This window comes from Paramisgurnus dabryanus, chromosome 19, assembly GCF_030506205.2.
Source record: "Paramisgurnus dabryanus chromosome 19, PD_genome_1.1, whole genome shotgun sequence".
Classification (NCBI taxonomy): Eukaryota; Metazoa; Chordata; class Actinopteri; order Cypriniformes; family Cobitidae; genus Paramisgurnus; species Paramisgurnus dabryanus.
In genome coordinates, this window is record NC_133355.1 from 33890272 (window position 1) to 33911899 (window position 21628).

A 21628-nucleotide genomic window follows, 5' to 3' on the forward strand; every position below is an offset into this window, starting at 1 on the left:
TTAAGGTAAAAAAAACTCTTTGGTGTTGCTTTAATGTCAGACATATAAAAGAGCGCTTGTCAATGTTTAAACCCAATTTCAAACAGCAAGAATGGCTTATATTTCCAAAAACCTGCAGCAATCAGACAAGCAAAAGTGCGTACGTCTGCTCAGACCCTGACGTGGCGCTAAGCACTTTTCCACGTCAAAGACAGTTTTTATAAATATGGACTTTGCCGTGGATTTTTGCCTACGCACAGTCACTTTACGATCAAATTTGTGCGTACGCACGCTTTATAAATGAGGCCCCTGTATTTATAATCCGGTGGTCATTGATAGAGTCTTGTTAATTACTAGTGGTCGACCAAATGGGTTTAATGGCCGATACCAAAGACAGCTGTATGGCCGATTCGCCGATACAGCAAATAAGAGCAAACAGAAGATTGCTGAAACTAAATAAACATTTGCTCTTAAACATATTTACAAAATGAATGTGGATCTGACCTCTCATGGTACTGTTTGAATAAGTGTGTTGAACTAGTGTGTGACACAACATAACATTATAGTGAATAATGATTAGAATAATGATACTGTCTGTCAGACTTTGACTTTACATTAAGTCAGTGGTTCTCAAACTGGGGGCCTCAAGATCTTGCCAGGGGGACCCCAGTTTTATGACATTTTATCAAATAAATGAATTCATCATAAATTCTCTGTAATTAAACCCCCCAAAAAAGGCTACTAACAAACAGCACTACTTTGTATAATTTTATATGTTTTGTTTAATTAAGTTGTGTTTTAGAATACATTTGTCATTACTTTTCCTTTAGGGGGGCTGCGAAGGAACGCTCTGTACACACGGGGGGCCGCACGTTGAAAAAGTTTGAGAACCACTGCATTAAGTGACACCGAGTGTCTTTTTATTACAAACAACACATTTAAATAATAGAGAACTTTACTGGCCAATTGGAAAAAAATATCAGCCGATATATCCGCCTCTGCAATATGTTATTTTAAACAATAAATTGATAACTTTGAATTTAAAGCAAAATAAATAAAAGGGTTTGTTCACTTAAAATGAAACCTTCAAATTGTTCCAAACTTTTAGGAATTTGTTTGTGTTGCTTAACAAGAAAACGTTTTCCAAAATATCTTCATTTGTGTTCTACACACTAAAAAATATTGGGTTGTTTTTAACCCAGGGCCGGGTAACTATAGGAACACATTTCTGACCAACTTCTGGGTTGTTTTAACATGGTTGATAACAATAACCCAGCAGTTGAGTTAACACAAAAATGTGTTCTGTCCTATAGTTACCCAGCCCTGGGTTAAAAACAACCCAATATTTTTTAGTGTGTAGAACACAAATGTAACCAAGCAGATCTGGGGCACCATTGATAGTAGGAAAAAATACTTTGGAAGTGAATGGTGCCCGAGATCATAATTTTTTTTAATCTGCATTTGTGATGACAGAATCGATCACAGAATTTAGATTTTTGGGTGAACTATCCCTTCAAAGAGTCTCTACATGGCTCATGACACAATTCCTTATAGTATAACCACAAGCCTGCAATAACACAATAGGCAGGGACAAATAAGATCTTCATTCATCTCCATCCTCTCCCCGCCCTCCATCTCCCATGAGCTTTTATATATTGATTCAGATAGCAGCAGTACTTCAGTCAGACAGCAGGTGCAGTGTGAACACACCCGCAGTACTGCAGTGTTCTACATGTGCTGTGTTTATAGGTGACATTCAGCCACACAGGACACACATTTATCATCACCACTGCTGCTGACTGAATGCAAGAGGAGGGGCGAGACTGAGAGAGAGACTGAGAGAGGGACTGCAGGCCTTGCCAAATAAAGCAATGGGGACCTGGGCAGTGACGGCCCTTTCTACGCTATAAATACGCTGCTCTTCTGCCGGTTCGGGTTTGGTGCCCGGAGCTCCAGACCATCGACCGCACCAGCCCGTCTCAGGAGACTCCCGTCTGCTCTCAGATCTGCCGCTATGCCTCGGGTGGATGCTGACCTCAAACTGGACTTTAAAGATGTCCTTTTCAGACCAAAGAGGAGCAGTTTGAAGAGCAGGTCTGAGGTGAGAGACAAACCGGTGTTTATTGTCTTGGAGACTTGAGGTACAGGAGGTTTAATATTACATCAACAGGACGGCTTTGATTCCTAACTGTTGCTCTGTTGCGTGTCTGTGTGTGTGGCAGAGAATGGAAGGGCAAATCTAAGTGACCTTGATGGAGTCTGAATGACAGGATTGGTTTTGATTTATTTAGACCGTATTTTGGTTTCTTTTATCCAGGCTGATCTGTGGCCTGTGTTCCAGACTGTATTTTGTGAAACAAGCCAAGCAAAGTGGTCAATGACAACTTACCAGTAAATGCAACCTGAGATCAGGAGCTCTGAAAACATGGTTAAAAATAGACCTGCAGGACAGAGGGTGATACTTGTGAATAGTTGTTACACTTTAATACCTAACCCTTCAAATGACATGGGACCAAAACCACACAATACCACACTCCATATGTCCAGTTGTTCATGTAAATGTGTTTTATAATGACTCAGTCTGTGTGCTATGAGCTTAGTAAGCCTAGAAGTCTTTTATACTTCCAGATTTTGTATGAACTGAAGTTTAACTAAAGTCCAGCAGAACAGTTGCTTGGAGTTTTGATTTGTATATTGTATTTCTCTTTAGGTTTCTTTCTCACTCAGAAGCTGTTTCAGGATCCATGTGCTTAAATTGAAATCTTGCAGATGCTTTCATTTGCCAGCACTTTGTCCTTACATTGTTACATCATTGATAGTCTAAACTGGAATCACTTTGGCCAGTGGTCTCTGCACTGAAAGGATTCTCTGTCTCTCTCTCACTGCAGGATGACGTAAAGGACAGATGAAACATAAAGACAGATGACTCTTAAAACCAAACATTAACTGAGGATATATCTTATAATCTGCAGTAATAAAGCATTCATCTGGCCAACAATAAGCACTTATCTTATGAGTGAAGTAGCTGTAATCTTTCTCTTTAAAGAGTAACATGGTGATTTTCCCCAACAAAACAGTTCATGGCAGCAGCAAGATATTCATGGATCAGTGTGGTGTGACTGATGTATGTGCAGCAGTGAGAGAGAGAGAGAGAGAGAGAGAGAGAGAGAGAGAGAGAGAGAGAGAGAGAGAGAGAGAGAGAGAGTTTTTTTTGTGTATACAGGTCAACAACCATATACTCTTTACTGACATACGAGTTATGTCTAAGTACATAGATTATATCGATTATAGACTATACTAGATTTATTTTACTAACACTAGCTTCACAAGTAATTGTTTGTGTATTATAAACATGTTAAAGCATTCATGACAGTTGCTGTTGTGTATTTTTGTCAAAGGTTGACCTGCAGAGGACCTTTACATTCCGAAACTCCAAGCAGACGTACAATGGTATCCCGATCATCGCGGCCAACATGGACACCACTGGCACTTTTGAGATGGCACAGGTGCTTAGCAAGGTGAGTGTATCTTTAAATAAAGTCAAGTAACCGATGAATCAGCAACTGAGCCTTTGTAATCCAACCCAGAGAAAGTCATGTTTTACTGTTGGGTACCAATGATCAATGTGATTATCATGATCTCACTGAAACGTAATAAGCAGTATCTAATGCCATGATTTGAGATCCAGAGCCTCTTATATTTCCGTCTGTCTCAGTGCCAGACGTTTACTGGCGTCTGCTCTCTCTTTCAGCACACTCTCTTCACAGCCATCCAGAAGCATTACTCACTGGAGGAGTGGAAGAGTTTTGCTGCCAGTCATCCAGAGTGCCTAGAGGTAAATGCCTACAAATCAACTTCTCATCTAGATTTCATTGAGATGCACAGTCTAATCTAGAGTCCATCTAGAAATGTGGAAGCAACCAGCAAAACACTGCGGCAACTAACCATTGATGTCATAGCAACTGGCAGGAACACTGTAGCAAGTGACTATTAATGTCATAGCAACCGGCCAGAACACTGTGCCGACAGCCCAGCAATGTCATAGCAACCAGCCAGTACACTGTGGCAACTGACCACTGATGTCATAGCAACCAGCCAGAACACTGTGGCAACTGACCATTGATGTCATAGCAACCGGCAGGAACATTGTAGCAACTGACCATTGCTGTCATTGCAACCACCCGAACACTGTGGCGACAGCCCAGCAATGCCATAGCAACCACCCAAAACAGTGTGGCAATAGCCCTATGATGCCATAGCAACTGGCCAGAACACTGACAACAGCCCAACGATGCCATAGCAACCGGTCGGAACACTGTGGCAACTGACCGTTGATGTTATAGCAACTGGCAGGAACACTGTAGCAACTGCCCATTGTTTTCATAGCAACCGGCCAGAACACTGACAACAGCCCAACGATGCCATAGCAACCGGTCGGAACACTGTGGCAACAGCAAATCAATGTCATAGCAACTGGCCAGAACACTGTGGCAACCGACCACTGATGCCATAGCAACCAACCAGAACACTGTGGCAACTGACCATTGCAACCAACCAGAACACTGTGGCAACTGACCATTGATGCTATAGCAACTGGCCAGAACACTGTGGCAACTGACCACTGATGTCAAAGCAACGGGCCGGAACGCTGTGGCAACTGACCTTTTTATGTCATAGCAACCACCAAAACATTCTGGCAACAGACCAACGATGACATAGCAACTGGCCAGAACACTGTGGCAACTGACCTTTAATGTCATAACAACTTGCCAGAGCACTGTGGCAACAGACCATTGATGTTATAGCAACTGGCCGAACACTGTGGCAACTGATAAGCCATGCCGTAGCAACTGCATAGATTAATCCTAGTAATTGCCTAATATTGTCTTAGTAGTTACTCAGACAATCCTAGTGAAAGGCCTAGGAACCAACTAGAACAGCTCTGCAAATGTGTAGTTAGTAGTAGTAATACCAACTTGGTAGGACAACTGCAAAAGAACACAATAGTGTCCAACTAAAGCTACATGCACACCCCTAGTGACTAGCATTGGCTGGACAATGCAATTTCATTTCTTTTAATGGAAGCTTGAAGACGATATGAGTGACAAAGACCGTTGGCCGGTTCACTCTCATTGGTAGTCGCTCCAGACATTCACTCATCATTTGTATAAAGTTAAACTTTTCTTAACTCGCTTATTTAACTTTCTTATTGTCGCTCGTGTCGCCAAGTCTCTATTCTTGAAATGAATGAGATCATATAGCTCTGCTACTGGTAGTAGCTGGCAGTCTAAACAGGGCACTATGCAAATGATGAGTGATTTTCGGAAGCAACAACCAATGAGAGTGAAGCAGTGAAGTGTGTTACAACCCAGTCTCACCCCATGGCGTCAATATTTGACGACACTTGACCATGCGTCAATATGTTGACGCGGAGGGTATACCTTTCGCGTCATTTTTTGACGAACTGGGGACTTCAATACTATTACGTCCGTTGCATTCTCTTTCCTATTTTCTTACCATTTTCGCGTCGGTTTAGGGTTAGATTTACATAATGACATCCCCAACGCCAGGTGACAACTGTTTAATTTCGCGTACCTAACTCTAACCCCAACGCCAGGTGACAACTGTTTAATTTCGCGTACACTGTTTAATTTTGCGTAATCTAACCCTAAACCGACGCGAAAATGGTAAGAACATAGGAAAGAGAATGCAACGGACGTAATAGTATTGAAGTCCCCAGTTCGTCAAAAAATGACGCGAAAGGTATACCCTCCGCGTCAACATATTGACGCATGGTCAAGTGTCGTCAAATATTGACGCCATGGGGTGAGACTGTGTTATGTCTTACGTCATAGAACGGGTTATTAATTTGTTTATAGTTGTTACTTGGACAACCAGAATTAGTAACACCTCCTAATGACCTCATTTATGGAGACTAGCGTAAAAGTCACTAAAGTGTGCACCCACCGTAAGAATTTTATGAAACTATATCATTTAGCAACAGACCTGCATCCCTTAAAACTTAAATTCACTCTTTAGACTGACCAAGTATTTCAAACTACATTAAAACGATATCTGTTAAATCCATCAATCTGTCTGTAATATACTATAATAATAGATCATCTTGTGACAGTCTGGACTTGCAAAGCATTTTATGATTCTCTTTTAATTGTATCTGCATAGAATGACATTGCAAATAAGACAGTATATCCAAAGTCATACAAAAAGAAGTATCACAAAGCCCACACTACAAACATAGACAAATTTACTTTGTTGAATAATTGAACGAGCATCTTTCCTCAGCATGTAGCAGCCAGCTCAGGTAGTGGAGCAGCGGATCTGGAGAAGCTGTCCGGCATCCTGGAAGCGATTCCACTCATCAAGTACATCTGTCTGGACGTAGCCAACGGATACTCCGAACACTTTGTGGAGTTTGTTAAAAAAGTTCATGAGAAGTTTCCTAACCATACCATTATGGTAAGAAGATGAGTTTGCTTGAAATGTTACGCTGAATCTATTTTTATGTTTGTTTATTCACACCTTTAATATTGTACAATTGTATTTCATTGTGCAGGCGGGAAATGTGGTGACAGGAGAGATGGTAGAGGAGCTCATTTTGTCTGGAGCTGATATCATTAAAGTGGGCATTGGGCCAGGTATCGTTTTTTCCATTCACTTTCAGATTTCCAGTTATAGCAATACATTTTCCAATACAAATGTAAGTAGAATTGGCTATTGAAGCGCGTTAATAATATTTGAGAATGCATTCTGATCTTAAGGTTCGGTGTGCACCACACGCATTAAGACCGGTGTGGGTTATCCCCAGCTGAGCGCTGTTATCGAGTGTGCCGACTCAGCTCATGGACTCAAAGGACACATCATCTCTGTGAGTCTTTAAGTTAATCATTACTGCAACAGTAATTTGACAGTGCTTTGACTGTCAAATAGGAAACCAAGCGTCAGTTACATCACATGAGCACAAGAGGACAGCAGTGTTTCCTGACCTTTCTGTCGCTTGTAGCTCAAACAACACACATTTTATACTCAAAATAATCAGTGATTTTGTTGAAATAATCATAATAGTTAACAATTAGTCACTACTGTTATACATTAATCTACTGTATACAATTAATATTATGAGAGATTCAACAACTCAAGAAGTAATAATGGAGAGTGTTGATAAATTAAATCCAGTTCATTCCTACTTTCTATTTTATTAAATCTGGGATACACAATCCCCTTATGTTTAACTTTGTAAAATTGTATTTTAAAGTAGGCTTTTGTAATAAAGCTCAGTGTTTTTCTCTAGGATGGAGGCTGCAGCTGCCCGGGGGATGTTGCCAAAGCTTTTGGTGAGTTTCGTATTAAAATAAAAAAGAATTGTTTTCATTTATGCAGTGTTTCTAAGGTTTTAATGTATACGTGTTATGAATGTGAGATTAGGTGCAGGGGCAGATTTCGTCATGCTGGGAGGGATGTTAGCGGGACACGATCAGTGCGCTGGTGAGGTCATCGAGAAGGAGGGCAAGAAGTTCAAGTTGTTTTATGGCATGAGTTCAGACACAGCCATGAAGAAGTACGTTGGAGGGGTAGCAGAATACAGGTGAGGATGCTTACATGCATTTATTGCATTCAATTCAATATTTGTCATCAAAGTTGATATTTAGGATGTTTATGAGGCGATTCACTTTAGGAAGAATGTCAGGAGAATCACAATGATGTTGCTTAAAATGATTATGTGCCTTAGTATATTTAATGAAATAAAATGTGTACAATCTACTACAACAATATAATTCTGTTTTTAAAAAATACAATTTATGTTAAAAATTACACAAATTTGAGTAATTCTAAATGAACACATTATTGAGAAAATTCAACCTAATTATCTTCTTTGAAATTTAAGTGGATTATACATAATAAAAGTAACTTAAAAATATTGTGTTGAAACTACATGTAGCCTACATGTCAGGAATGATTTTGGTAAACATAAGTGGAGTTGTAGTTCCCAGAATCCATGGGACTGGATTTGGAGAGTAAAATTTGAAATGAAACACTATTTTATGTTTTTAACTAAAAAGAAAGACTTGTTCCCGGCAAAACTTTTATTCACTTCTCTGACATTCACAACTTTTATGGAATAGTTTTTGGCTACATTTACAAAATAACTTTATGCAAGTTCTGTAGAAAAATGTAAGTGAACCAATAGACTAAGTAAGTAAGGGATAATGTACAGGCAGCCGGAGTTATCGCGAAATAAGCCCCCACACTGTCGGGGCTTATTTCGCGATAACTCCGGCTGCCTGTACATTATCCCGCTTATTACACGGCTACTTGCCACATAAGGAAAAAAAACTGGACATGAATATGAATTTGAAACATTTTATTGGCATATTTGTTTAAAATTAATATTTTTATCCTTCCGCGAAAACTTTGCACAGATGCATAAAATGATCGTAATACCTTATTAAGATCCTCTGCTTCATACTTGTCTGTCTCCATTTTTTTCTCTTTTAGCCAGTCTTTGAGAAGTTTTAATGCCCATTCTGTATTTTTTTGTGTGTTGGCTTCGTAGCTGTCATGCTCTATTTTGTCAAGTTCAGTCTTAGTAAGCTCTCTGTGTCTTGTCGTTGTTTGCTCTTCGTAGTTCAATTTTCGTTTTTTCGTCTTAATTGGGGAGCCATTTGAATCGTCCAAATCTATCCACTGTTTAAATGTTTTGTTTTTTCCGTACATGTTAAAATTAATGTCGAAATTTTTCATTGTTAATTGTGGTTGTCCAGTGTTTGTCACAAGATGGCGCAAAATGGTAATCTTTATTGGCGCGGAGGGATTTTAAACATACAAGTAGTACCGGCTATGCGTTATTACTTTGGAGCGGTTATTATTTGAAAAGAAGGAACCTGCAAATGTCTCAACTGACCAATCAGAATCAAGCATTCCAGAGAGCCGTGTAATAATTACTTTTAATAAAAGCTAATTTGTGTTAGAAGCTGGTAAACTGAAGTCCAATAAATAAAATGAGTGTGGTTTAGTGATAGAAACATCAGCTCTTATGAACCATACCTCGCAAGAAGGAGCTCTCCAAAGATATCCAATCAAATCAAGAGTTGTTGCACTCCATAAAGCTAAAAAGGGATACAAAACAATCCCAAAATGTATAGACATCAATAGACAAATTGTCTATACTGCCCTATAAAAGCTAAGTTCAGTAACTACGCAAACACTGAAACCGAGAAAAATGCCCTTAAAGTTTTTTACACCAGCCAGTCAAACATGTTACTGCAATTTTGGCACACACGTTTCTCTGAAATGGGACAAAATTGAACCAGGAGACTTTGTCACAAGACAACAGATCTCACAAAGCCAATTTCAACCCTTAACTCAATTTTGACCAAATGTGTAGTTACTGCACTTTGGCTTTGTAGGGCAGTATAAATGGAGACAGTTTAATACTGTAGCTACTCTTCCTAGAAGTGGGCACCCAAGCCAATATGACTCCTAAGGCATAAAGCAGAATATTCAATGAAGTAAAAAAGAACCCAGAGTAACAGCTAAAGGCTTGAAGACATCATAGGAACTAGCATTGCTAAACATTGCTGTGAGCATGAAGTGCTACTGGAAAAATATATTATGGAATAATGACACAAAAGTTGAATCAGGAAAAATACTATGGCACAAAAGGGCACAGCTTACCAACATCAAAACATCATCCAAACAGTGAAGTATGGTGGAGGAACATCATGATTTGTGCATGCTTTGCTGCCTCAGGGCCTGAACAACTTGCCATCATCGAGGGGAAAATGAATTTCCAAGTTTAATAAAATATCCTACAGGATAATGTCTAGGGGGCTGTCCGCCAGTTGAAGCTCAGTAGAAGTTGGTTGATGCAGCACAATGACCTTAAATCCACCACAGACTTGCTTAAGAAAAACAAAATGTGCTATTTGGAGTGGCCTAGTCAAAGCCCAGACCTTAAACTCATAGAAATGACCTCAAGAAAGCGGTTCACACCAGACATCCTACAAATGTGAGCTGAAGCGGTTTTATAAAGAGGAATCGGCAAAAATTCCTTCTGAACGATGTGCAGGTCTGATTTAGAACTACTGAAAGCGCTTGCTTGAAATAATTACTGCCAAAGGAGCTGTTAAATCAAAGGGTTCACTTACATTTTTCTTCAGCACTGTGAATGTTTAATGGTTGTTTTTAAAAAAGACACAAAAAACTAGAATGATTTGTGTGTTGTCAGCTTATGCACATTGTATTTGTCTATTGTTCAATTCAATTCAATTCAATTCAATTTTATTTATATAGCGCTTTTCACAAAAGTCAATTGTTTCAAAGCAGCTTTACATAAATAGAAGCAGTGAAAAGCACAGAAAACGACAGATAGCACAACAGAATACATGATAGCATGAGCAGTTAAATTTGCTGCGGCTATGACTCAATATTATAATTGCACGTATTACTAAAGCAACGTATAGAAGAGGAAGCTAGGTAAAGCCCAAAAAGGCTGCCTCCCCGGGGTGAAAAACCCCCTAGGAGAAAAAAAAACCCCGGGCTTTTATCCGAGGAAAAATAAGTCCTAGGAGGGAAAAACCCTTGGGAGAACGGAAATGGAGATTTAGCGGAGATTAAGCGGTTCTGCCGGTGATCGTTGGTCAGGTATCAGCTGGGCATAACGTTGAAGGACAGCCAGTAGATCAGAGGTGTGCCGACTTTCACATCTACCGGGACTGGGTCTGTTTGTCTCGTCCTCGGGTCGAGGACGAGACAGGGAGAGAAAAACAAAATCGTATTAGCGTAGCGGCCGTTCATATGTAAAGTTGTTGTGACCTAGATGAGGATCAGATCACATTTTACAGCAAATCACTGTAGAAAGCCAGTTCATTGCCACTGTATTTGTCTGTTGAATTGAACAGTTTCAGCATATGGTAGCCCATTTTCTCAAAGCAGATGGTAATAACCAAGTAATTGTGTGTAAATAGCTGATTCTGCATTTTACAGCCCTAAAATTGTGTATTGTCCTCATTTATTTCAAGGTAATTACAAAGGAACAACACTGAGCATCACTAGAAGACTTTATGGTCTGAGAAATTACAGGCAATACTGTATTTTATAGTCTTGATACCATGTAGTTTCTGTGAAATTAGATCAAATGCTACCATCTAACAAAGCCGTATCACAAAGCCATAACATTTAAAAGTAACCATGTACCAAGCAACATTTTACTCCTTAATAACAGCATCAGGCTGTGTAATTACAGAAATATTATATTTCCTAATTAAACTAAGGCCTAGTCCTGTCTTAAGCTAATCCCTGTCCGGGAAACCACCCCATATTGGTTAACTTAGCCAAGTAGATTTACTTAATTTCCATATAGTGTTAAATTTACTTCAAATATTCATGCAAAAACGTAAAAAATAAATGCTCAGTAAATCCCACACTGTAAAAAATTCTTTGCTGCCTTCATTTTTTGTTGTTGAATCAACTCAAGTCATTTCAACTTACTATTATTTATCTTGACTACAGATGAGTTGTTATAACTTATAAAATATATTTAAAAAAAGACAACTTAATTTTATAAGTTATAACAACTCATCTCTTGTCAAGATGAATATAGTAAGTTGACATGACTTGTAAATCTGAGTTGATTAAAAAAAGATGATTTTTATCAGTGCACTTATTGTTTTTTCTCAGTGGCATCGATGTATATATGTTTAAATAATTTCAGGGCGTCTGAGGGCAAGACAATCCAGGTGCCCTACAAGGGCGATGTAGAAAACACCATCAGGGACGTCTTGGGCGGCTTGCGGTCCACCTGCACGTACGTAGGAGCTGCCAAACTCAAAGAACTGAGCCGCAGGACGACGTTCATCAGGGTCACACAGCAGTCTAGCCAAATGTTCACCTAGTATTGTATACTAAAGCAAGCACACATAGCCAACTGTGTGTATTCATCATTACCAGTTAAGATGAGCAAGGGACCCAGAGTTCACTTCAAATCTTTGAATAAATGGCATAATTCCATTCTAGAAAGAAAAAACAGACAGACAGACAGGCATAGGACTTTTTCTGTGCTATTTGGATGCATGTGTCTCTGTTAATGATTGACTTACTCCCTCAAAACACTACTATACACTTACAGTATATTAGTTACTATAGAAAGACACATTTTTACTGTTTTACTCAGGAACTTTGCTGTATAGCCATGTGCATCTCCCAAAAAAAAAAAAAAACGATGATACTACAGCGTGACTTAGTTTGATTTATTTAAAACCTTGAATTGAGTATAAAACAATCTGATAGGAAAGCTGTTTATGTGAAGACACTAAAAGAATCGATTCATTCTTTCTAACTATGCAACCGATTCTTTACTTACAGTCTACTGATCAGATGAAGATGATGATAGTGAAGTATATTCTCTTGTGTGTTGTTATTATTATGGTGTGTTGTGTACTGTTGGGAAGTATTTCTTTGTGAATGTACATTGGGTGTGGTGGGATGGCAGATCTGATCATAGGAATGTAAAACTGCTACACCTCATTTGTTTAACACAAAGCCTTGAGCAGCCATGTCGAAAGAAAATACTATATTAAATCTGTGAAATGTATAAAAAATAAACATATGAATGAGAAACGCCTGGCATACTTTTATGACTTTCAATGAGAGTTGGCAAGGACACAAGTGAGATAAGCAGAGTTCATGCAAATAAGCAGCAATGCAGCAAACTCCAATGGGAATGCAGACAGTAATCTTGTCTAATGAAGTTACTATAATCTAATAGTGGATAATACACATTATCTTTGACCCAACGTCTAATGTATATCACACACAGAAGTGGAAGGCATTCATCTGACATTTACTAACTTCAGTGGGTTTTTATTTAGTCTGCCTGATAAGGCTTGCTTACAGTATAAAATACCAAGCGTTTATGAGGACGAAGTAACCTATGCATTTTCTCAAAGTGTGTACTGTATCTTCAAAGGTCTTGCTATACAAGACTACATTCCTAAAACTAACATAAAAAATGTGTTTGGCTGTAAAGCTTTGAGATTTATGGATTCTGCCTCCATTTTCATGTACAGTCAGTGCTAGTATGTAATACACTGGCCCACTTTAGCACTAAAAGAAGACTTAAAGGTGTTGGTTTGCTATGTGGTACACAACACGTCAAACAACTCGACTCCAAAAAGGCTGCAGTTTGCAATTGGCACTGTCATTTTTATTAGTATGTGTATACTGCAACAATAAACTTGTACTGGTATACAGACAATTTCTTTTTAAACAAATTTGTTCACAACCTGAATCAAATATTTTGTTGTTGTTCAGAATAATGAAATAATTTCTAACTAGAAAACCGGCAAGCACCATCAAAGAAAGGGACCAAAAAAATCCAAGAAACAAGGTGAGTGTATCCTACAAATAGACACACCACAATTAGAAAATAGAATTTCAATTTTCTTTTTTTATATTAGTTTTCTTTTTATAAAAGCTAGTGCAAGTACAATATTTTACACAACTTACAGAGTATGCACGCATATGGAAATAAAACAAAACGCTTTGTCTTTCACAATTATTTCCTACCTAGAGCTTTATAACGTTTCATATATATTTATATCTATATATTTTCCTTTACTAAGTAAGGTGCAAAACATAACCTCCTCTCCCAATCTCTTGCTACTGGCCAGAATCCTGTTAAATTTCCATACCAAAACAGAACCTCTGGATTGGATTTGACATTCAGTTTTTCTTTAACAGTCATGGTTTATTACACACCAGAAACCCATGTAAATAACAAACTGAGCAAAATGACATCTCAGTCGATGGTTCATATAGTAGATAATATCCAATCCGGTGGTTCTGTGATCGTAGATGTTTCTGTCCAATGGCAAGCAAATAAAGAAACTAGAGAAAGCTTCCATTTCCCTTCCAATGGAAGACATCAAATCTCTTTACAACAAGACCTGCAACACTTTTACTGCTATATCTGATACCCACTCCTTCCTGAGGAATGACCAATGGCTTCCTTTATGTCTCAGAACACAACTTTACATTTCAATCTCAACAGAATAGAAAACAGAAATGAAAAGAACTAGACATATAATGATAACTGAACCTCACAAAGTATTTGTGTATCTGTCCTCAGATTTAATATACTCAACATATGGGGATTATTCATCATTTAACTGTGAAGATACTGCCTACGTTCACCTTTAAATTTTCGATTCACACAAACTCTACTGAATGAGCGAAGTGTTAAAATTGGGCCACAAACGCTCTATGAAAAATAATTTTACACAGACATCTTTGTCAGCATTCATTGGCAACAAATTCAAAAGGACAAAAATTACCTTTGTTCTCAAAGATATGTTCAATTTCTTCAAAGTGTAGTCATACAAATTTGGTTAGATAAACACACACACGCGCGCGCACACACATTAAGAGATTGTTGATTGCTGTGTGTCAGGGTGATATGTGAGAACAGCATCTGTACACAGGTTGGTTAAGGTGGTCAATAAGTCTCCGACATTTAGTTCTCAGTGGTCAACCGTGGCCAAGTGTCCGGTTTAACCCAACGTCCCTCAGTGTTCGACAGAGGAGTGTTTCACAAGTCTCTTGAAACAAGGCTTTTTCTTGTGTGTTCAGGCTGGGTTTGGCCTTACTGAGAAAGTGCTTGTCAGTTTACCAGCTCACCGATAAGACATGGACTTGGGGGCCAGTCTCCTTTCTTAAAGAGTGCGCACGGTTTTTACCATCCAGCAATGGCTGAATGCTCAATAATAGTACAATGAACAATATTTATAATCATAGTAAGAGTCAATTACAATACCCATAATATCAAGCAGCCCACACATCAGGGTGAAATAAAGTCATAATGTGGGCCTGTAAAAGTTCTCAGCCTGAGGTTTATAATCCAGCGGTTCAGACATTTGTCAAACAACAGTCAATTTAACAGAGAAATCATGACTGATATTGAAAAGAAACCCCCCCCCCAAAAAAAAAAAGGATCTTTATAAATGACAGTCGTAGAAAAGGAAATAAATTTTGATTTATTTTTTAAACCGCTGAAACACGCACTAACATTCGTCTTTGAGTGCCAGTCAAACAAAAGTAGAAACAAAGAAATTGTCAGTGTGCTCCTCTCAAGAGAAACATTGATGAAAACACTTTCCTTCGTCTCCCGTCACGTTTTAAGAGTGCTACAGAGGAGACCACAGCAAAGTACAAATACAAGAAAAGGTCAAATATAGAACACACAAAACAAAACGAGCACAAATCAATACAACAAAAAGTAAAGTCGTCTCAAGTTGATCAAGTCAAACTTTATTCGAAATCTCTGCCCTCGACATCTCAACGCGTTGGACCCAGGAACGAGCAGAGATGGAGGGTAGAAACTATGATGTCACCATGTCCTCCTCGTCATTCCTCGGGATTAGAAAGTGCTGAAACAGTATTATTAAGTCTATCTATTCTGCAAAATGTGCATTTTGTTTAAGTTGGTTTTTATAAAAGTGGTCCCCACTTTGATGAGGTCGATGATTCGTTTCTCATTCGTTCAGTCTATTTCAATATCTTGCATGTGTGAGGATCTGAGCTTATGATGTCAGTGGAAACACAGACAGACGAACACAAACAGACAGATACACAGAGACAGAAAGAGAGTGTGTGTTAGGAAGGCCTCATATGGTGTAGAGACAGTGTGTGAAAACCAAAGCACAGGGCCAATGACACGACTGCTTCTGCTTACAGCAGTTTAACAAATAACTTGAAAACAAACGACATATGTCTTTACAATTACACCGACGTTTCCAGGTCATAAGCCCCCATCAAACAACATACATGCATTCACACCGTTCTCATCCCTGAGTAAAGCCCAAGGAAAGATTTTTGACCTTTAACAGAAAGGCTGATGATGACGACATCATATCAGATTCATCAGACCCTTCTGCTAAAGAACAAGAAACACAGACAAGAAGCAGATGTGCAAAAACCATACATCAGGTGAAAATACAATAATCGCCTCTCTTCACTCACAAATAGCAAATACAACCCGCGGGCTGTTTTAAACTACATATACAACAATAATAGAGCTAGTAAGTTGTCTGAATGGAGAGCACAGAAACACTGCTACATACAGGTGACACAAATCGTTTGAAGAAATGACATGTGCAAAAAGTTTTATATTTTACGTATCCAATTATATTTCGCATTTTTTTGGTAAAAATAATAATTCCCTGTGATAACGACTTAATGTGAAAACATCTAGGTCAGGGATGGGCAACTTCGGTCCTGGAGGGCCGGTGTCCTGCAGAGTTTAGCTCCAACCATAATTAACTCTTTCACCGCCAGCGTTTTTTTAAAAAAGTTGCCAGCCAGCGCCAGCGTTTCTCATGATTTTCACCAAAGTTTAATGCCTTCCAGAAAATGTTCTTCTTTAAATATATAAACATACAATATACCAAATGAAAGAACAGATCCTCTGCTTTAAAAAAAAAAAAAGTTTCATCCTACCTTTAGTGGTTCTTTTGCAATCAGCTTTTGAATATGGGTAGGTTTCTGCAAAAACACCACATTTTGAGCAAAAAGCAGAGATAATTCCATTTTTGTGACGGACTTTTCATAGAGATCCCATTCATAGCGATCTTTAAAACAGACACGGACATGCAGCCGCTTGCCATAGGGCAATACTTCCGGGTTTAAAAAGTTGCGGAAGGGGGCCACCTGGTGGATAATAGCGGTATTGCGGAAAGACGGAAAATCTCGTCATTGGCGGGGAAGCGTTTTCTCTTAATTGACGAGATATCTCATCAATGGCGGCGAAAGAGTTAAACACAACTGAAGCACCCAATTAAAGGCGCTCTAAGCGAATAATGTGCGACGTCACTTCCTGTTGATGTTTGAACTGTTTTCAAACAGACAGAGCGTAGCTAACTCCTCCCCCTCCCCCTCCCTTCCGTGCTTTCATGAACGCGCCCAACCCCCACCCCCAAATCCTTCTTGCCGTTTATTGGCTGGAATACTTTGTTTTGTTTTGTGCTGGCTAGGTTTGGCCATTTGTTGATATTGCCGTTTGTGAAGCCTGGGCTGTCTACAGAGATCGCGTTTTTTTACAGTTTGATCAGCGGACAGGCAGCAAGCAGATAGTGAGGAGATGTTTCCGGTATGTAATAAAAAATGTTTTATGGTCTAAAACGCTTCAATTCGCTTAGAGCACCTTTAAGGTCTTACTAGGCATACTAGAAACTTTTTAGGCAGGTGTGCTGAGGCAAGTTGGAGCTAAACTCTGCAGGATACCGGCCCTCCAGGACCGAAGTTGCCCATCCCTTATCTAGGTATTCATTTGCAACTGGACTTTTGATATTTGAGAGTATTTTACAATCAATTATTCGAGTGTCTCAGATTCAAGATGAACAGCAAAACATCTTTAAAGTCCAGACGCCAATAGACAACATGCTTGTCCATAAGTGTAGTACTGAACCAAACCTAGATAATCCAACCTCACGTTGCATGAATTTCTTCTAACAAAAGTAACAAAAGTTCATTCAAGTAGATGGGTCGCAGGGACTGTCAAAATATGTTTTACTGAAAATGTAACTTGACAACCACTGGTGGTGCTCCATTTTAAATCAAAGGAAAGTCCATTACAAATACTGTCAAGGTTTTAAGGCTGTGAATGAGACAAAAACAGAGAGCAAAAGGTGGGGGAGATGAATCCTTCCTGTCATTTATTGTTCTCAGACCGAGCGGGTGTTCTGGACGGGACGGCAGAGGAAGCGGTTGCACGCACTTGCCAGGCGACAGAAGGTAGCTAACGGTTGTGGCTGGGTAAACATACTCTGGGCCTCGTGGCCATGAGAGGCGTACTGGTTCTGTGTGGGCACCTGAAAAAAAAACCTGGAGGTCACTATCGATTAGGATTTAAGACGGCTAGGAGGGGACAGACTCTGTCACTGCATATTAACGTACATTTCTCCCTGAAGTAACCGAGGGCCGGCTGTGCAAACCGCAAAATCAACCTAAAGCGGATGAAAGGTCGAACAGACGGTCAATGTCCGAGTGCTGGCATCGATGTCCGGTTCGCTTTTTTTGGTTCAGCACAAGACGAGAGGTTATTGCTACGTGCCGTTGATCGGAATGCTTCTTGTGTGTAAAATGGAAACGCTCGGTGCAACCAGAATGTTGTATAACTGAAGCAATGCACTAATTCTACTAAATATGAAAATGAATGAGATTGATTAAATCAATGGTTTGCTATTGAAAGTCGCATTCTTGCAGTGGTATGCACATCAATGGACATCTTAGTTCTACCTTTTGGCCCATAAAACACACATTGAACAGAAAGATCAAATCAAATTGGTTGAAGCAGATACATACAATCCAAGTAAAACACAGACACTTTAAACGGGAACAGATGTCAATGGAAAAAAAAGAAAAAAATGCACAGTTGTGGTGTTGATCTGTGAAACCCTGTTTTATTATAAAAAATAAAGCATTTTCAAATTGTATATGGGGTGCACTCACCCACCCACCACCACTCATTAAATCGGTTAACCAACCCATCCATCCATTCATCCATCCATCCATCATTCACTACCACTAACCATCTTCACCCACTCAAGCTAACTTGAGCCTGACCATTCAAAGGACTCAAACAAGTGAGCAGGTCACAGGCGATTCACTCCTATACACCAAACTATACTCCAGAATTGCGGGGTCAAATGAATCAATCCTGCCAACCAGACAAACTTGTTAAGAAACTGCTACATTTCAGTAAAATCGGGTTTCCAGCCCTATCCTGTGCCGGCTGAAAACCAAACAAAAATCGTGTTACTATCTCTCCAGATGTGCAAATTGCAATATTCTTTTAAGTAGAACTTAAATATCTATTTATAATATGCTTGGTATTATATGCACGCACACACACACACACACACACACACTCATACATCCTCTCTTCAAACACACACAAATATACTACAGATTACTGAAATTACTACATTTCACATACGTTCAATGAGTCAGTGTGTCTTTGGGGCGACGGGACTGAAAACAACGTGCTTGCGCTTTCATACAGTAAGATAGATAGCATATGCAGTTCTATACATGTTAATGTACAAAAAATACATGACATATTTCAACATGATTGAAAATCACCGTAACCACATATATATGTGTGTGTGGGTGTGTACGTGTGTTTATGTACGTATATGCCAATGCGTGAACGCATACAATGACGCTTGCATGCATATGCACGCAATCACATACATAGCAAATAAACGTATATGACAGCCTTCAATCTCTTGCCCAGTCTCTCTGTAAATATAATCAGACAGTCTCTTTACTTGTTTTCGCTTGCATTCACACTTTCATACATCTCTTTAAATGCTTTAAATGGCAGTTGTTTTACAGGCCACGCCCCATCACGTCAATCTTTACCCAAGCAGCGGAGGCTGAACCAATCAGACGCGATGAGAAAAGTGCTTACTGTACTTTAAAGCAGTCCTTTCTGGGACGAAAATCTCATTTTCCTTTTTTCTTTCTTAAACCTGGTACATTCTTCTCTTCACAAAGTAAGAGATCCTCATGTCCTCCCACACAACATCCAAGTCATCATACAGTACTGTGTTCACGTTGAAAAATCAACAGGAAATAGTAGTAGCAATTATAACAAAATAATTATAATAATCATTATCACCCATCTTATAATTGGACTAAGCTATGACAGGCTTTTAAAATGCTTTAGGGCAACCACTCGTTACGTCCAACTTTCTTTCTCTTTCTTTCAAAATAATCTCTTTTCTCTTGTCATATCAAAAACAGGCGAGACTGCACTAAAACCAAAGGGACTTGTTGACCTCAGCTCTACCCTTTCTCTAAATGACCAAACTATTGTGTTTGTATGCATCAACACATGCACATATACACAGACATGAACCCTTCTGTCTACTTAAAAAAAATTACCCCTGATTGTAAGGTTTACACATTCATCATAAAAAGAAACAAATATCAGTTTTGATAGGAGGGCTTGAAAAGTGAAAACGGAAAATTAAAACATGCAAAACTACAAAGAGCATCAAATTAAAAAAGGTTAGACAGTTGGATATTTATAAAAATAGACTCAACCATTATCCCTGTTCAAAATGAAGTTTCATCTTTCTTAGGAGCAACTGGCACCGCTTGATGACATCATCTTTCTTGGCCTGTGCCACGGTACGCTGTTTCCCAACCCTGTTCCTAGAGGTCTATTTAAACACACCTGGATCAGGTCATTAATAGATACTCCATAATGGAAAACAATTCGGTCAGATGTGGGAGAGATCTAAAAAATGAGTTGGTGTGCCACCAGGAAAAGGGTTGGGAAAGGCTGCCGTAGTTGTTGAAAAGCTCTTCTTACTATTGAAAAGGTACATATAATCAATGCAGGTCTAACTGCAGCAACGAATGTTAGGATTGATAATCTCTTTAGGTCACAGTTAAACATCAGATGAAACAAGATGGCTGACATCATGTAAACTCCCGCAACCAGTGAAGAAGTGAAATCCGTTCTGCCACCGTTAACAATGTTATTCACACCAGTTTTCCACCTTCTCTCTTCTAAAGTTCTCATGCTTATTCAATGCTAGTTGGACTACTGGGCCAAACAATGTACATGATGTCAGAAATAAGAGACTTTTAGTCTTGTTAGCTAAGACTGGTCTGCATATACCTTTCAGGCAGTCACGCAATGCTAGGGCAACCACAACCTTTTTATCTCGCATATTGCCCACATTAAACGAGTTTAACCAATCGCCTGTGTAATATTGAATGCATCTATTACAATGTTAATATGTGATGTGATCATGTACATATGGAGTCAATTTAGATTTAAGGTACAATAATCTGGATAGAAAATCAAAAGTCAGAAATCAAAATGAAGAAATAACATTCTGTGGTTAAATTCGTGTATAATTTCATTTTTAAGCTCTGATAGTCCGACGGGCATTCACTTGCCAATATTTGATTTGCCTTCGATACTAATTTTAACCTCCTGAGGGATAAATGAAGGCTTGGGGAACGTTAAAGGGGGCTCTCCATCTGGATTTTCTACTTTGCGGCCCTCAGGTGCTGACCATCTCCTTTTGCGTCCTGTGGGTTTGCTGTTGGACTCTGATTCAGTGGGCAGTGGTGCTTTGAAGATGTCCTTCTCCCCAAACCTCAGTTCTCCATTCTCTCCATTTCCCTGAACTCCACCGCACTGCCCAAGTCCGTTCTCCTGTTCTGTGTGTCGATGACCCCCTCGCGCCGCACTCGAGTGTGCTTTGGGTGACTTGAAGGGTGGACCGAGGGTTGGCCCGTCCAAAACTTGGCCTTGGTTCTTCTTGATAGAGCCGTTCCTTAGGTTTTTCAGGGTAAGAGAAATGCAGACGTCGCCCACTGACAGCTTAGTACACGGCAGCTCCAGCAGCTGGGTGGTCCGTTCGGGAGAACAGGATGACCAGCCCTGACCAAACACGAAGAACGGATACTCGACAAGGACCTCCACACTGACCTGGAGGAGAAGAGGGTGGAAGAAAAAGAAGTCATGGCAAATATAAATGTCATGCACAAAAGCATGGTGAAATGAATAAATGCTTTTGCTAAATAGCATCTGTTAATCAGCACCTCTCAT

General features: G+C 39.3%; 2 protein-coding genes across 4 annotated transcripts in view; one reads left to right on the plus strand and one right to left on the minus strand.

Annotated features, from left to right (window-relative positions):
- The first annotated feature begins 1834 nt into the window (after positions 1-1834).
- gmpr (guanosine monophosphate reductase) lies at positions 1835-14968 on the plus strand. The gene is made up of 9 exons (XM_065290834.2): positions 1835-2080; positions 3378-3497; positions 3731-3814; positions 6283-6456; positions 6554-6635; positions 6759-6865; positions 7289-7331; positions 7423-7582; positions 11711-14968. Exons 1-9 carry the CDS (start codon positions 1994-1996, stop codon positions 11889-11891), a joined length of 1038 nt encoding a protein of 345 aa, XP_065146906.1. The 5' UTR covers positions 1835-1993; the 3' UTR covers positions 11892-14968.
- Positions 14969-15084: 116 nt separating this feature from the next.
- Positions 15085-21628, minus strand: part of atxn1a (ataxin 1a) — a 93542-nt gene continuing 86998 nt past the window's right edge. For 2 of the 3 annotated variants that reach the window (XM_065290831.2, XM_065290833.2), the window contains one exon: positions 16283-21508. In XM_065290831.2, the coding sequence (XP_065146903.1) occupies positions 20963-21508 (546 nt within the window). In that variant the 3' untranslated portion in view covers positions 16283-20962. The other variant, XR_012335441.1, reaches the window with a different exon arrangement.

Coding starts and splice junctions, on each gene's coding strand:
- gmpr (XM_065290834.2), top strand. CDS start 1,994: ATGCCTCGGGTGGATGCTGACCTCAAACTGGACTTTAAAGATGTCCTT. Junction 2,081..3,377: donor GTTTGAAGAGCAGGTCTGAG/GTGAGAGACAAA, acceptor TTTTTGTCAAAG/GTTGACCTGCAGAGGACCTT. Junction 3,498..3,730: donor TGGCACAGGTGCTTAGCAAG/GTGAGTGTATCT, acceptor TCTCTCTTTCAG/CACACTCTCTTCACAGCCAT.